Source organism: Cucurbita pepo, chromosome 11 (genome assembly GCF_057944985.1).
Source record: "Cucurbita pepo subsp. pepo isolate OVF chromosome 11, ASM5794498v1, whole genome shotgun sequence".
NCBI lineage: Eukaryota > Viridiplantae > Streptophyta > Magnoliopsida > Cucurbitales > Cucurbitaceae > Cucurbita > Cucurbita pepo.
Genome location: NC_141808.1, coordinates 15,704,815 through 15,721,502, shown reverse-complemented (window position 1 = coordinate 15,721,502; position 16,688 = coordinate 15,704,815). Strand labels below are relative to the sequence as shown.

The 16,688-nt window shown below is 36.8% G+C and overlaps 3 protein-coding genes across 6 annotated transcripts; 1 reads left to right on the top strand and 2 right to left on the bottom strand.

Moving 5' to 3' along the window:
- Positions 1-208: 208 nt before the first annotated feature.
- LOC111804888 (D-aminoacid aminotransferase-like PLP-dependent enzymes superfamily protein) lies at positions 209-10,369 on the top strand. 3 transcript variants are annotated; one of them, XM_023689697.2, is made up of 21 exons: positions 209-265; positions 341-468; positions 579-694; positions 2,263-2,361; positions 2,844-2,915; positions 3,432-3,524; positions 3,912-4,049; positions 4,352-4,410; positions 4,778-4,880; positions 5,202-5,390; positions 5,479-5,579; positions 5,663-5,717; positions 5,917-6,003; positions 6,486-6,537; positions 7,776-7,861; positions 7,990-8,043; positions 8,338-8,421; positions 8,668-8,739; positions 9,087-9,167; positions 9,489-9,524; positions 10,117-10,369. In XM_023689697.2, exons 3-21 carry the CDS (start codon positions 617-619, stop codon positions 10,249-10,251), a joined length of 1,674 nt encoding a protein of 557 aa, XP_023545465.2. In that variant the 5' UTR covers positions 209-265; positions 341-468; positions 579-616; the 3' UTR covers positions 10,252-10,369. The 3 variants fall into 3 exon arrangements, with proteins under 3 accessions (XP_023545465.2, XP_023545466.2, XP_023545463.2); XM_023689698.2 differs by lacking the exon at positions 209-265 and having other exon boundaries at positions 272-468; positions 585-694; XM_023689695.2 differs by lacking the exon at positions 209-265 and having other exon boundaries at positions 272-468.
- A 221-nt stretch (positions 10,370-10,590) lies between these two features.
- On the bottom strand, positions 10,591-11,277 carry LOC111804893 (kunitz type trypsin inhibitor 111). The gene has a single exon (XM_023689709.2). It carries the CDS (start codon positions 11,243-11,245, stop codon positions 10,664-10,666), a length of 582 nt encoding a protein of 193 aa, XP_023545477.1. The 5' UTR covers positions 11,246-11,277; the 3' UTR covers positions 10,591-10,663.
- Positions 11,278-15,208: 3,931 nt separating this feature from the next.
- On the bottom strand, positions 15,209-16,461 carry LOC111785660 (transcription factor bHLH94). 2 transcript variants are annotated; one of them, XM_023666040.2, is made up of 3 exons: positions 15,945-16,461; positions 15,485-15,865; positions 15,209-15,429 (listed from the first exon to the last, which is right to left on the bottom strand). In XM_023666040.2, exons 1-3 carry the CDS (start codon positions 16,344-16,346, stop codon positions 15,310-15,312), a joined length of 903 nt encoding a protein of 300 aa, XP_023521808.1. In that variant the 5' UTR covers positions 16,347-16,461; the 3' UTR covers positions 15,209-15,309. The 2 variants fall into 2 exon arrangements, with proteins under 2 accessions (XP_023521808.1, XP_023521809.1); XM_023666041.2 differs by having other exon boundaries at positions 15,209-15,405.
- Positions 16,462-16,688: the final 227 nt, after the last annotated feature.

Genomic DNA, 16,688 nt, shown 5'->3' with positions numbered 1-16,688 from the left:
AAATATATAAAATATAATTAAATTGACTTTAATTATAAGTTGATGGGACAAAGTCACTATTATAAAAGTAATCTAATCAGTAAAATTTAAAGATTAAACCAAAGTTTGACCGAGTCAGAGGTGAAGTTGGGGTAATGTTTGGGCCGAAAGCCCATTAATAATAGACTTTTAATATATTAATTAGATCCCCACGATGCTCGTGTGGAAGGAAAAAACAAAAAAAAAAAAAAAGGCAAATAACGGGATTTCTTGAGAATAAAGTGAGGTGAATACTTTAGAGAAATGATTTGCCAGTGATTTCATTGCTGTTCTTGCATTGCCTTACGTGGTGTTCGTGTAGATTTGCTTGTCTTTTCAGCTTTGATGGGTGTCGAGGATCAATTGAGTGGAGCACAACTGATCAATTCAGAATAAAACACTGCAGAAATCGCTTGGATTCTTGTACCTTTTTAAGGGAAAATCAAACAGGTAAAATACCCATTTCGTGTACGCATTTAATCTCTCTTTTTCAAGAAATCGAACTTTTCTCCTGGTTTTGTGATCTTGCATTTCATCCGCGTGAGGGTCTGTTAGCTTAGTTTCAGCGCATTTTGATTCTTGAGCTCTGTGGCTTGCGATGGGGGAGGTGGAGGTGATTCACTTATGGTCTACTCCGAGGTCGCTCAGTACTAGCCTGATGTACTCTTTTGCCCAGGTACTATTCGAGTTTTCTTGGTGAATCTCTAGCTAGGCATTCCTGTTTACTCTGTTTGGTTGCTGAGAAAATAGGGAGGAAAAGAGTAAGAAAAGAGCTGGAGAGTGTAGTGTTGGTGGCTGTTGCATTGCTTTGGTTGCATGAGTGACGTTTTTTCTTTAATGGGTTTCATGAATTCTAGCTTTTCTCTTCACCCATTGTTGTCAATTGTCTGTGACTCACTGATTTACGTCTTGGTTTTCTCTGTCGTTCTCTATCTGACATTCCATTTCTTGCTTACTCTGTTTGGTTGCTGAGAAAATAGGGAGGAAAAACGTAAGCAAAGAGCTGGAGAGTGTAGTGTTGTGAAATTTTATGTGTTGGTGGCTGTTGCATTGCTTTGGTTGCATGAGTAATGTTTTTTCTTTAATGGGTTTCATGAATTCTAGCTTTTCTCTTCGCCCATTGTTGTCAATTGTCTGTGACTCACTGATTTACGTCTTGGTTTGCTCTGTCGTTCTCTATCTGACATTCTATTTCTTGCTTACTCTGTTTGGTTGCTGAGAAAAGGAGGAGCAAGAGGGGAAGATAAGAGCGGTAGAGTGTAGAGTTGTAAAATTTATGTGTTGGTGGCATTTTATTGGTTTTGGTTGCATGGATGATAATGATTTTTCTCGAATGGATTTCAAGAATTACTGCTTTTCTCTTCTTCCATTATGGTCATTATGTGTTAAATGATTTACGTTTTGATTCACTTAGTCACTCTATGTAACGGTCCAAGCCTTCCGCTAGCAGATAGGGAAAGGTTTCCACACTCTTATAAAGGGTGTTTCGTTTTCCTCCCTAACCAATGTGGGATTCTCACTCGCTAACTAACACTCCATTGCTTGCTTACTCTGTTTTGTTGCTGATAAGATGGAAAGGAAATGGGATGAAAACAGCTAGAGTATTTTGGTTTTTATGTGTTGGCTGTTGTACTCTTTTGGTTGCATTAGTAATGGTATTTCTATAATGGGTTTCAATGACTATAGTTTTTCTCTGCTCCCATGGCGGTCACTTGTTTATATAGGTGATGTTTTGATGGTTTTTTTCTGCTCTTGTGTACATAGTTGCTTCTGCTTGGGACAGGTTTTGCATTATTTTGGAAATTCGACCCTGAGTCGAAAGTCATGGTTCAACTTGTTTTTTTAGATCAATATTGATTTTAACATCCGGTATAAGATTTGGAGGACAAGCTTTGTTGGGCTCTGTTGTTTCTTTTTGCTCTTTTAATACTGTTTGCATTGTTAAAGTAATATGTTATAACTATCTTCTTCTTCAATCTTTGGCAGCAGAGCTATATATCTGGATAAATCACTTGAACTAATTGAAAGTAGATTTTATGGCTACAATTGTCATTCATTATGAGTTTCTGATTTGAAATGTATTTGGGAGCAAATGTACTTTGAGGACGTAATGCCATTTGATACTCTTTGTGCTGTTAAGTACGAGGAAGATCAGATGCAACCACTATATAACATGGAATGTTTTTTTTTTTTGGGTGCATAATTTTCAATGAGAACTTGTTTCTTGCTCGTTTTTGTCCTCAGAGAGATGACATGGAAGTGCTAGACGAACCACTCTATGCGAATTTCCTTCGGGTGACAGGTTACGATAGGCCATACCGGGAGGAGCTACTATCCAAAATGGTTTGTATATCATCATAGCATCTTCACTTGTTTCAACTTCCAGTCTGTGTCATTTGTTTGAAACTCCGAACGTAGGGAGTGGTATGTATATATCCAGGAACAACTTTCAACAACCAACGCTAAAACTTTGTTCGTCATTTTGGAGCGAGAAAGTGCCAATTTTAACCACCATGGTTTGGCAGGAGAAGTATGAAGCTTTATATCTAGATGCCTTTTAAGGCCGTTGGTTCAAATTATGATGACTACCTAGTACTTTTCTGTTAAATATTCTACATCTTTTAGATGTCGAATGTCGTAGGATAGATCTTGTTTCAAGTAGCCAATATCAACTGATCTTCTCCCTACGGTACCCTTGCACCTTGCTTGAAAAGTATAAAAGAAAATTGACCATGTACGGGTGGTTATGACATTATTATCATTTGGAATAATAAGCAGAAAAGTTCCCGTACGCTCTCATTGCCTTTTTTGCATGCTTGCTATAGGAACCTGATGGAAATAAGGTCATAAAGGACATCATTTTTGCACCAGGAAAAAAGAAGTACCGATTTTGCAAGGTAATGCAAATTTTCTTCACCATTCGTATATCTAATTGTATTCCTTATTGAATTGTGTTCCTTGACGTACATGTACATGTCCTCTGGATGGATTGACTGTATGCTTTTCGATTAATAAGACACTGAAAACTTTTGAAAGGATCGTTGCCAGGATGACGAATTGCTTATCATAGATGCTCATATAAAATATCAAAATGTATAATCCGTGCACGATGTATGGTTGAGAGAGAGTTATAGAGAGAGAGAGTAAACTTTCTCTATTTGATTTCGAGCTCTTCACTTCAAAGCTGATGGACGGTTCATTAAGCATTACATGGGGAGTAAAGAAATTAGTATTCAACTAGAATGCTTCGGCTTTGATGATTGTGTATAGTTCATCTTTACGTGCACGAGGATAATCAAAAGAAAAGAAAAAAAAGAAAAAATAGGAAAATGAAAAGGAAACTGATGTTTGTTAACCTACTGCACATCATTTTCTAGTTTTATGATTATTTTTTCCATTTGATATCCAAACAGCACATAGCAAAACAAAAAGTACCTGGTTTGGCAAGTGATTTGATGAAGAAAGGAAGGCACTTCATATTGATAAGAAATCCACTTGATATCTTGGTAAGATACTTAGGAATTTATTTCTCTTTACCTTTATGTTGTCATTCGACAAGGTTACGAAAGATTGAATAGTCATGTAGTGGTATTAACCTCCTAATATTGTTACCTCTCATATGAATTAAGCTAATCTTTGAAAAATAAATCACTTGAATACAAATTTTGGAAAATTTCCTATTTCTTCCTTGTTACTAATCAAGGGTGTACTTCTTATGACAAAGGAATATATTCATAGCTTTTAAGTTCATTTTTTGTTTGTAGTTGTGGAGTCTAAGAACCATGCATATGTGTTGTATTCTTGGGTTGTTTGTTCCATGAACAGTACAAGTTTCGTCGATGGCCACCTCATTCTTTATTTACCCTTCTTGACAATCAATGAACTTGTCTCAGCCATCCTACGATAAGGTCATACCTGCAACCTTTTCTGAATTGGGCTTCTCAGAATTGGTATCTGTTTATAATGAGCTCAAAGAGTTGGGAAGACCCCCTCCTATCATCGACGCAGCTGAGCTTCAAAAGGATCCTGAGGTTCTACTTCTTTCTGATTTACCACATCTTTTCTCGCACTAGAGACACGATTATGATATAATGCATAAATTTTCATGTTTTAGTTTATGCATCTGCCACTTTATTCAAATTCAAATTGATATCATGAATGATATAACACATTCGTTCTGGTTCTTAATCCTTGTGGAGACTTCACTTCAATTATTAAGACTCTATATTGCATTATCATCTACTCTCAGTTGTTTATTCTTTTTAATTTAGATTAACGCGATTCATCATATCGGTTGGTAACATTTTATCTTCTTTCTTTTATTGGTCCACAGGCAACTTTACGTGGTCTTTGTGAAGACCTCGATATTCCTTTTGAACACAAAATGCTGAAGTATGGAGCTCTTGTTCCTTTAAAAAGTTAAAATAACTTCATATATTACCTTTTCATTTGTGATCAAAACTCGATGAAAATTGAAATCGTAATTTTCTTTGAAGTTGTGAAACTAGTAATTGTGTCGGAGCCTATTGTACCATGTCCAACCTAAAAGTTGTTGTCTTCTGGAGGCAGTTCCACTATTGGCTTGGACTGTAGAAATATAATCTATTTAATTACAGGAGCCATCATATAATGCACGTCTCTCTCTCCATCTCTTGGCTATAGTTGGCTTTTGATATTCAAAATAGTTAGTCAAAGTTTTCTCGACCTGTTTATTGCAGATATCGATAAGCTTATCATAATAACCTACAATCATTTTCAGATGGGAAGCTTGTCCCAAAGCAATAGATGGTGTATGGGCTCCATGGTGGTATAAAACTGTACATAAAAGTACAGGTTTCGAGTCAGCAAGGAAATATCCTTTGGTATATCTTTTCTCTACACCTTTCTAGGAGTTGCATTTTGGTTGAAACTTTCATATCTCTTTTCGTATTTTTGTTCTTGATACTTAACTCTTAACCATTAAAATTAATGATATGTTGCTAATAGTAAAATGAGTTCACTATTTTTACAACATAACATGATAGGGTGATACCATTTGTGTAGTGATTCTTTACTTCTTTGATTTGTATTTAGTACCAAACACTTATCTCCTTGCCGACATGTACTCCCTTGACGAATACCTTAACGATCATTTCTGTTCATCAACTAATGAGATTGTGTCTTGAATTTTCTATCTGTATCAGCCATTCCCATTTACTCTATATGATTTACTTGAGCAAACCACACCGCTCTACAACTTTCTTAGGCGCCATGTAAAGCAGAAATCACTTCTCCTGATGTCTCCCTTGCCCACTCCTGATCTTCCAGTTCCTGCAAACGAGAAGCTGCTTGCATGGGTGGGGGATGAGATCTTACCTCGTGATAGCGCGAAGGTACTATAAACACATGCAGTTAAAGTACTACTTTCTTTAAATTCTGCATTTTCTAATATTGTCATTCTTGACTTCCAATTGTTGTAAGGTTTCTGTGTTCGACTCTGTTGTCCAAGGCGGAGACTCAGTATGGGAGGGACTTAGAGTTTATGGAGGAAAAATATTTAAGCTTGATGAACATTTGGATAGGTTAGTGGAAAAAGGAGCTCAAGCTAGATGGCTAATATTACCTGCACCATGACATTTGAAGAAAAAAAAATTCTCTTCTGTAGGTTATTTGATTCATCAAAAGCTTTGGCTTTCCAGAATGTTCCTACTAGAGACGAGGTACGCATCAATGGAGTCAACTTTGTTTCTATCCATTAAACTGAACATCAATATGTATAGTATGTTGTCTTCTTGCAACCTCTATGGTTTTGGCTCTTGGGTTATCTAATACAGGGAGGAAGGTTCTCTTAGACACTTTCCTGAAGTCTTAAAAGAGGATGCATTGTTTATCCTTGTAAATCTTTTTATGCAAATGTAGGTGAAGGGTGCCATTTTCGGAACGCTCATTCGGAATGGAATGTTCGATAATGCACACATCCGATTATCTTTAACACGTGGGAAAAAGGTTGTGTAATCTTAAAGTACCTCTGGCTCGCTTAGTTTGCTAACCTTTTCCGTGAATTATTTCTGTAGAAAGCTGTTTTTATATTTTTATTCCAAGTAGCTAGTTATAACAAGAAAAATGGCATACTCCTTTGGTAGGAAACATATTTTCATCATCAGAGTTTTATGTCAACTATTCTGACAATAAATCACAATTCGTTGGTTACATTTGACTATTTATTTTCAAAATAAGGATTGAAATCATCTTTGTTTGAAAGTTTCAATTTCTTCAATGTTTAAACTAATGTGGCTTATTAATGAATTTCGTAAGGAGCTGTCATGAACTGAATGATTGTTCCACTAGGAATTCTAACATCCACAGTACATCTGTTTAATATTTACTTACAAGTCAGATTGAAGAGCTAGGAGTTGTACTATTCTTCTTTTACTTTTGGTTGAATTTGGAAGAGTTTATCTTTATTTACTTGTTTTTATCCTCTTTAGGTCACTTCTGGAATGAGTCCCGAATTCAATCTCTATGGATGCACCTTAATTGGTAATGCAAATTCTTGCTTTAGTGTCAATGCAGTCAGCCTGCTATTAAGATTTCTTTTATGTTCTTTCAGGTTTTATTAGATGGAATAGTTATGCAGAAAACTTTATGTTGGCCTCAGCTGTTTTCGTATGTTCCAACAGGCGTCTGAAAATTTTAAAAGAACATGATTAAGCTTGGATTCATAAGAAGTCAACAGTTAAAATAGAATCCAAAATCTCATGAGACTTCTCCCAAGACCAGCGAGTCATACTAAAATCCCCTCCAATAATCTATTGGTCTCCTCCTAAGCCAGCTAAGTCATGCAGCTCGTGCTGAAAATTATCACGGAGTTCATTTCTGGAATGCCCATGAATATAGCCAAAAGCCAAAAAGAAAAGGCATCAGCTATAAAAACGTGGATAGGGACAAAGAAATGAGCTTGTATAACTTTCTTAATGGAAAAGTTTGGTTTGCTCCACAATAGGATACCCCTGGAATCTCCAATTGCATCAAGAGAAGTCCAGCCAATATGAGAAGAAGTCCAAACAGATTTAATGAAATTACTGTCAGTATCTGCCTTCTTTGTTGCCTGCAGAAGGACATTACCCAGGTTTTGTTGCTGAACAGTACTTTTAATCAATGCCCATCGTCCATGAACCCAACCAACAAACATTCCATGTCAGAAATTTCATCAATCAACAGATTGGGACGTGGTGGGCCCATAACCTGAAGGGAGGTGGACACGAGGCGGTGTGCCAGCAAGGACAATGGACCCCGAAAATGGATGGATTGGAGGTCCCATATCGACTAGAGAAGGGAACGAGTGCCTGCGAAAACGTTGGACCTCGAAGGTGGTGGATTGTGAGATCCTACATCGGTTGGAGAGGAGAACGAAGCATTCTTTATAAGGGTGTGGAAACCTTATCATAGAAGATGCGTTTCAAAAACCTTGAGGGGAAGCCTGAAAGAGAAAACTCAAAGAGGACAATATCTGCTAGCGGTGGGCTTGGGCTGTTAATACCATAGAGGTTTCTAGGTTTTGGAGCTCCCTCTTAAGTTTGAGCTTTTTCCCCGTTGTTGCCATGACTTTTTCCTTTTGGGTGGTTAGGTTAGGGATGGGATGGCCAGTTCTTTTCTTAGGATCATCTATGCTTCAAGATGAGCTGCTTTAACTGTAAATACTTCAGTAGTTTATTTGTATATGGGGGTGTGTTTTAGCTTTAATGATTTATTTATTTTCTGCTTGTAACTATATATAGTGCTTGCTGAATGGAAACCTCCTGTCTACGACAATACGAGCGGAATAACTCTAGTGACTGCCACAACACGTCGTAATGCACCTAATGTAAGACAATTCCCTTCATCTTATATGTCTCTAATTCTCTATAATTTGTTTTGTACTCATAAGTTTAATTAATATAAACGTCGATTAGTCCGTTAGAATCGGTACTTATTTATTTATCGTGGCTCCAGAATTTGGATTCAAAGATTCATCACAATAATCTTCTCAACAACATTCTTGCCAAGGTATCGAATTTCCAACAGTGTGACCTTTTTGTACAAATTTCTTCAAGGAATGTAATTTTGAACACATTAAAAGTTTTCATGTTCTTATTATCATCTCTTGGATATATCATGCTGGCTAGCATTCAATACCATTCACATAAGTTATGTGATTCCATGTTAGCACATGAAGTGACTGCTTGATTTGTATTTGATTGAATCGATCATCTGTGGTTGACTCGAAACTATATCAAATGGATTGTGTCGAGTCTGTTTTGATTATCTCTTTCGATTGGTTGAGTTCATTGAAATGTGTAGATTGAAGGAAACAATGCGAAGGCTGGTGATGCTATCATGCTGGACAAAGATGGTTTTGTGTCTGAAACAAATGCGACAAACATTGTAAGTATCGGGTTTCGAAACTTCTGTATATTATCTTTGGAAGCATGGCATCGACTCTTCTGTATAATAATTTACATTTGGCATCATATGATTTGTTGCATGACTGGCACATTCCCTTCTGATTCTACTCCTCGTTTGGTCTTCTTATCGATGTCGAAAGTAAATGTATAAATTCATTCGCTTACATTCTATACTTCATTTGAGATAAGGATATAAGATTAATGAACTTGTGCGAATTTCGTGCAGTTTTTAGTGAAAAAAGGCAAAGTTTTGACACCTGATGCTGATTACTGTCTCCCTGGAATAACTCGTGCAACGGTACGATACTTCACCTTATATGTTGCCAACATGGGATTTATTGTAAATGTCATAGTTAGGCCTAAACCTCCCTCATTACATATCTAGCAATGTTATGTATAACGTTGTCATCCATTAGCCCAAGAGTCTCATTTAGCGACGAACTCCCTACCGTCCACACTAAGTTACGTATACTATCAATACATTACTAGGCTGAACAATAATGTGCAGTGGCTTCAACGTTTGGTGCCACATGGATGAATCATCATTCAAGAATTCCACCCATAAGGACCTTAACTTATGATTGTTTGATTGCATAGACAATTTTCCTTTCCTTGATTTAACCAATATTGATCTAATGGCTGCAGGTCATGGATCTTGTGGTGAAGGAGAAGCTGGTATTGGAGGAGCGAAGAATCAGCCTATCAGAATTTCATACTGCAGATGAGGTTTTCGTTTTTTACGTATTTAATTCGAAGTTGAATGGTTTGCGTAACATTGAGTTAGAACGAAAATGCTCATGAAAATCTTATAACATTGGTTTGCATAACATGATCGCACCATGAACTAAAAATAAAATGGTTATCAAATGGGATCGAATACGTCATCCGAAGCATCAAAAGCGTAACGGTTTGCTTGAAACAATTTTAACTGTAAAACTTATAGTAATGACTAGCTGAAGCTAAAACAATGGCAACGACGAAAAAGATAACGAACTTTCATCATGTGGAAGTGTTCGTTCGTATACAACTAAAGACGATTTTCTGCAGGTATGGACTACTGGAACAATGGGAGAACTTACCCCTGTAAGTACACCTTATGGCTACACTTTTTTTTTTTTAATTCCTCTTGATAGGAAACTGAGAAATATGTTCATAAAAATATAAGAAATGCTATCAAAAGACTCATCCCTCGAAATTCCTTTGGTTTCTCGTGTCGAGGGGAAATATTGACACGGAACCTTCTAACTGAGATACCGACTCTAGAATCTGGATGTCTAGGGAGGAGAACGAAACATTCTTTATAAGGGTGTGGAAACCTCTCCCTAGCAGACACGTTTTAAACCTTGAGGGGAAGTCCAGAAGGGAAACCCCAAAGAGGATAATATCTGCTAGCGGTAGGCTTGGGTCGTTACAATGTCTCTCTTAATCTATAGGCTTATTGTTTTAAGTATAGCTCGGGAAAACATGTATACTTCCTTGATTGTTCAAGTTTTATCATTTTCATTTGAAGAAATGCTACTAATGATGCGAATAACAGGTTGAAACAAACCGAACCGAATCAATTTGTTTGTTTTTATAGGGTCGAAAGGTTTTAGTTAGATAACTCGACGAAGAATTGAACCAAACCGAACTAACACCCGAACACCGAACGGGGGAACTCCCTTTGATTTTTCAGGTTGTGAAGATCGACGGGCGCGTGATTGGGGATGGACAAGTTGGACCTGTGACAAGAAGGTTACAAAATGCTTACAGGAAACTGACAGAAGAATCAGGAGTGCCTATCCCAACCTATCAAGACACTAAAAAGTGAACATCTCTCCACAAGGTGCACTTTCCTTGCTACAAATAATTGAATCATCTTTGTACACTTGGTGACAATGAATCGGAATTTCTACGTTCACTACTAATAAATGAATGTTCTAGTCGAAGCCTTGAGGCTTACGTCGTTTTCTTAGTTTGAAAAGAGGAATACGACACGTGAAAGCACGGCTAGGCTTATAAGCCTTGTGCCCTGTACGATGGTTAGAAGAACAATATCTAGTTGTTCTTCAACGTAAAAAAAGACCATCTTGTGCATGCTTTTACTGGTCAAGATATCGGTTATCGACTTTTAAGGTCGAAATGTCAAATAACGAGAAATAACGCTATATCGTTTCAAGAGCTTTTATTTCAACTTATATTCTTGTTGTATAATTACAACAAATCAAGTACTTCCCTTTATCTCAAGCTTTGACAAACTCAAAAGGAAACGCATTGCCATCCAAAGCCAGCAGCCTCACTCCATCCTCCACCAAAATCCCAGCACTTCCACACCTTGGCCTCCCTACCATCTCAGGGCACCATACTATATTGTAAACACCATTGTTCCTGTCGATCCTAAAGATCCCAGTCGGACTGTTATCGTTCCCGACCCCCACGAACCTCCTCCCTGTTGCAGACTCCATCTCATCCACTCTCCATTGTGTCGATGTTATGCACGTCGACGATGCTTGAAACGCAACATTGAAACCCATACTTTCTTCAATTATATCTTCGCCCGCCACGATGGGAGTGAAGGTGACTGGGAGACCGATATTTGTTGAAGCAACTGGTTCTTGACCGACGTAGAGCGGGCAAGGAGCATTGCTACGACTTTTTAGGGTGAGATTACCTGCAACGTCGGTGATTGCAGGCTTGATGTAGTACTCAACACCACGTTGTAGAGGTTGACCGTCGGTGTCGAGCACTGGAGGAAGTTGAGCTGTGGAAGTTATGGCCATGAAGACTAATAGGTAGCTAAAGATGGCAAGTGAATTATGCAACATCTTCTTTCCTTCCACTACTTTAACAAATTAAAATTTGGAGTTGAAGGAAACAATGGCTTGGGATTGTGAATTTGTGTTGTTCCACTATTTATAGATTGCTTGAAGGAGATGAAAATGGTGGAAAAGTCCAATATGCTCTTATTACTTAGAAGACTTTGCTTTTTGTTCTTTTCTTTTCTTCTTGTCAAAGGTTTGACGTTTTGAGTTTAGGGTTTAGGGTTTAGGGTTTATGCAATATCACAATTTCTTACGAAATTATCGGATCAGATGAGTTTGAGATGTGTTTATCTTCACGTAGGCACTTTTCGAAAGCGTACATTTTCAAAATCTGATCTGTTTGATTTTTCTTAGTATGAACTTTAAAATAAGACTTTTCTTGAGGGAGCTTTTGTGGAAGGCTTAGATCGAAAGTTAGAAAAGAAAGTCAAATAGTTATGGATGAAGTTAGGTAGTCACCAAATTTGAATTTGTTCGATGTACCAATGGTCTAGTCTTATCTTAGAAATAGGATTATCATAATACCATTTCAAAAGTCGCGTGTTGTAATGACCCACGTTCAAGATTCAGACAGACCAACACGAGTCATTCCAGCATGGCTTGTCTGAGGTCACCCACCATAGAATTATTCCAAACAAAGCACGTCTAACCTTGGATTTCTTATGATTAAGCCACTAAAAAAGACGAAAGTGTACATTGTTGGTATAGGTAATGATTTTCCACTCTTTTAAGCTCTTATCCATTTTTTCTAAGCATCGCTCTTATTTGCTCTCATTCATATGTAGTCTCGGTTCAAGAAAAGAAATGTTGCTAAATAGACACATATGTTCGGTAACACTTTTGTGTTTTTGGAATATATATAATCTCTTTATTTCTTTCTTATAATTTAATACAAAACTTTATGCTTAAAAGGTTGTGTCCTTATCACAAAATCTATGAAACAAACAAATCATTTAGATTACAAACTTTTTCTATATATATAATAATTATTTTAAAAAAAACATTTATAAAATATTTTATCTTCACTCCCGAGCTTCCTACTCAAATTTAAAGATCAGTTGACATATAATTGCTCTAAGTTAGGAGTTTTTTTGATTGATCAACCGAAAAAAAGATTACTTTATTGGTATAAGTAGCAATAGAGATGTCCACAAGACGTGGTAGAGACGATCCATCTTGTCCCCTATTTCAATTTTTATACCCGTAAATATTTCAATTCTTTGCGGGGATTTTTGTCAAGAATTTTCCATGGAATTTTTTGAAAAAATTATTTTTCAAAGATTTTTTAATAAATAATTTTTATTAAAAAAAATATGGAACATCTTAATAAATCCAATAATATAGAAAAAATTATAATATTACACGTAAATTCTTAGATGCAACGGTACAAGCCCACTATTGTCCTCTTACAACTTTTCCTTTTAGATTTCCCCAAATTTTAAAACGCGTATCTTCGATAGAGGTTTCTACATACTTATAAAAAAATGTTTCGTTTTCTTCTCGAACCAAAGTGGGATCTCATAGGTTATACATAAAAATAAAAAATAAATAAATAAAAAATCTCAAATGCTCAAAACCCAAATTATGAACTTCCACACACTTAATCTATGATTGAGATCAAAATAATATAGTAATCAGTCTCTTCTTTTCATCAATATTCTAATGGTTCTTCTTTTGAGCTTTTTATGAACATTTGTCACTCCATGACTTTACATCTCTTTCACTTTTACACTTTTTTTACAACGAAAAAGACGTTAATTATATCTTAAGTAACGGTTCAAGTTTACTGTAATAGTATCCGCTTTAGCCCATTACGTATCGTCGTCAGTCTCACGATTTCAAAATGCTGTCTATTAGGGAGAAGTTTTCATACCCTTGTAAGGAATGATTTGTTCCCCTCTCCAATCGACGTGGGATCTCACAATCCATCTCCCTTAGGTGGCACATCAGTCAGTGTCTGACTCTAATACCATTTTTAACATCTCACATCGATTAGAGAGGAGAACAAACCATTCCTTACAAGGATGTAAAAACCCTGACGATGATACATAACGGGCTAAAACGGACATGTCTTAAAAGAACAAAACATGTTAAAATAATTTAGAATTTAAGAAGAAAAAAGGGTTTGGAATCTTTGAACCAATATTTGAGGTTCACTACAAAACAATAAGATGAAGACAAATTGAAGGAAAGGGTAAAAGAGGAATCTTCTTTTAAAAAATTTTGTAACAAAAAGAAACCCTAATAGTTTCTTTGAGAATTGAGGCTTGTCTTCTTTTATGAAAGATTAACCCTTTTTCAATATCTCATCTTCAAATCAATTCATCACATGCTACATACAACAAAATACAACCATTTTTTAAAACTTCAAAATTATGGTACGGTTACATCTCGAAACTTTATAATGTATGTCTAAAATTTGAATCGGAATTTTGAATCTGGGTTCAACTGTGAGATCCCACGTTGGTGGGAGAGGAGAACAAAACACCCTTTATAAGGGTGTGGAAACCTTCCCCCAGCAGACACGTTTTAAAAACCTTGAGGGGAAGTCCGAAGGGAAAAGCCCAAAGAGAACAATATTTGCTAGCAGTGGACTTGGGCCGTTACAGTTGGTATCAGATATCGGGCGATGTGCCAGCGAGGAGGTTGTTTCTAGAAGGGGGTAGACACGAGGCGGTGTGCTAGTAAGGACATTGGGCCTCGAAGGAGGGTGGATTTTGGTGGTAGTCGCATATTGATTGGAGAAAGGAACGAGTACCAGCAAGGACGCTAGACCTTGAAGGGGGGTGGATTTTGAGATCCCATGTCGGTTGGGGAGGAGAACGAAACACACTTTACAAGAAATGCGTTTTAAAAACCCTGAGGGGAAGCCCGAAAGAGAAAGCCCAAAGAGGACAATATCGGCTAGCTGTAGGCTTAGGCCATTACATCAACACCTAATGGTCCCGACATGATCACATTGTTGATTATCTACTATGCATGACTAGGTTGCTTGACTTGGAGTTCTTATAATTTAATCACCTAAAAAAAAGGTACACCTTGTTAGAATAGATAGTAACTATATCCTTTATTTACAGCCACATTAAGCATGTATTAAAGAAAATATAATTTCATATCGTTTATGTAAATTTATGTGATAGCTGAATACCGAATATCATCTGAGAATAAATAAATAGTAACAACTATCTCTCAATCGGACTGACTTAACTCAACACATAAAACGCTCCTACTTCAAACATTTGAACTATGTTCATGTTAGCTTTAATTCTTCGAATTAGGCACCGAGCAGTGTTGTAACAACTCAAGCTCACCACTAACAAATATTGTTCTCTTTGGGCTTTCCCTGCTTCCCTTCGAGGTTTTAAAACGCGTATGTGTCTATTAGAGAGAAGTTTCCACACCCTTATAAAGAGTATTTTGTTCTCCGTCCCCAACCAATGTGGGACGTCACAAGTGTGCAAGCGAGGACGCTAACTTTCAAATGGAGTGTATTATGAGATCTCACGTCAATTAGAGAAGAAAACGAAAGCATTCTTTACAAGAGTGTGAAAATCTCTCTCTAGTAAACCGAACAATGAGCTTAAACCATTTCAGATTCAATAAGAACTCAGAAAACAAGTTCAAATCTCGTAAAAAATTCAACCATCTATGAATGCCAATGATTCTAAGATCAGAAAAGGTACACACAAACACAAAAAAAAGTGGTTTTAGAGATGTTCTTTGAATCTTGAATATTAAACAAAGTGATTCAAATTTCAATTCAATGTCCTTTTTTGAAGCATGGAGAGTTGCAGAAACAGAGCTGAGCACTTCTAAAACTGCCCATGCACTCAAGGACACAACTTTCTGCTACCAAACTCATCTTTCAAACCACATCTTCTCAACTCATTGGTCATCATAAATCTTTTAACCTTTTTCAATCTTAGATCAGAAAAAGCATCACTTTTTAACAAGAACATGAAGAACAGAGCTCAAAACCCAGATCAAATTCCTCAAAGATTCAACATAAACAACAGAGATTCCATTAGTTAGAACAAGATTACAATCTAAACCCATAAACAAAAACTTCAGTTCATCACTGATTCTTCTTCGATTCTACAAAGCAACTGATGCAGAGCAGATGCAATTTCATCGACAGAATTCAGCTTGCAATCATCTTCAACCTGCAATGAATCCATTCCAAAACCCTTTTTCAAATGAAAAAATTGATACCCATTTCAGAAAAAGAGCTCAAGAACTGACCTTCACGCTTAGACAGTAAAGAACAATTTGGTTTATGGTAGAGATATTGAGATGAAGAACAGAGAGGCAAAGAGAATGCAAGCCAGCAACGATTTTCAAGGCTTGTTTTGGCCTTCTCTTTGATCTGATTTTCAAATTTGCATGATTTTCCACCATTGTTACTTCGATATCAGCAATGGAAGAACATTGGGTTTCGTTTTCACCCAATGAACAACAACCCTCCATTGATTTGAACTGAGGGAAGGTGAAGAACTCAGAAAAAGGGGGCTTTGATGAAGAACAGCCCTTTGTTTTTGTTTCCATTGTTGATAGAACTTGAACTTGTTGCTCAAGCTCCTTCACAAAATTAATAGCTCCCCCAATAATTGAAGCTTGATCCCCCTGAAAACAACAACAAAAAAAACCCATTTAATTTCTGTTTGGAAGAAGGAAAATGAAGAACAGAGGAAGAGAGAGATACCCTTTGAACATAAGACTCTGGCATTAAGGATCTAAGAACAGAGAGATACTCATTCATCTGTTTTCGTCGATTTCGTTCAACAGCGATGTGGGTCATTCTCTGATTCTCGATATCTTCCTTGTTCTTGCGGGATTTGGGTCGTCGTTTTCTGGGTCGAATTGGGTTTGGAGTTCTTGATTCAGCCTCCAATGGCGGATTTCTGGAAATGGCAGGTTCTTCAGGGGAAGGAATAGGAAGCAAAACAGAGGAGGATGAGTTCCAATCTTCAAAAGGGTAATTTTCTGTTTGTTTCTCGGGAAAATCATGAGGGATTTGGGGAAATTGAAAGCTCCCATTTGTCCAAATCCCTCCACCAAACGAGGTGTAAAGATCTTGAGAAAAAACCACAGCTTCTAATGCCATTTTCCTTTTGTTTGTTCTTAGTTTGAATCTAAATGAGTGCTTTTTGAGGGAAACCCATATGAAAAAAAGCTCAAAAAGTGGAGAAAAATGGTGGGTTTTGGAATTGGGAGCAGAAAAATGGGGTTTTTAAAGGGGTTTGTGATGAAGAAGGAAGCAAATCTACAGAATATTGCACGTGAAGGAGGAAAAAAAAGAAAATAAATAAATAAATAAATGAATTTTTAAAGAACAAAATAAGACATTATCAAAACAATATTCCATATCACACATGAGGCTTTCAATTCAAAGAAACACACCCATCTCATTCTTGTGACCCCCACAAGTCATTTCGTTGCAATTCTT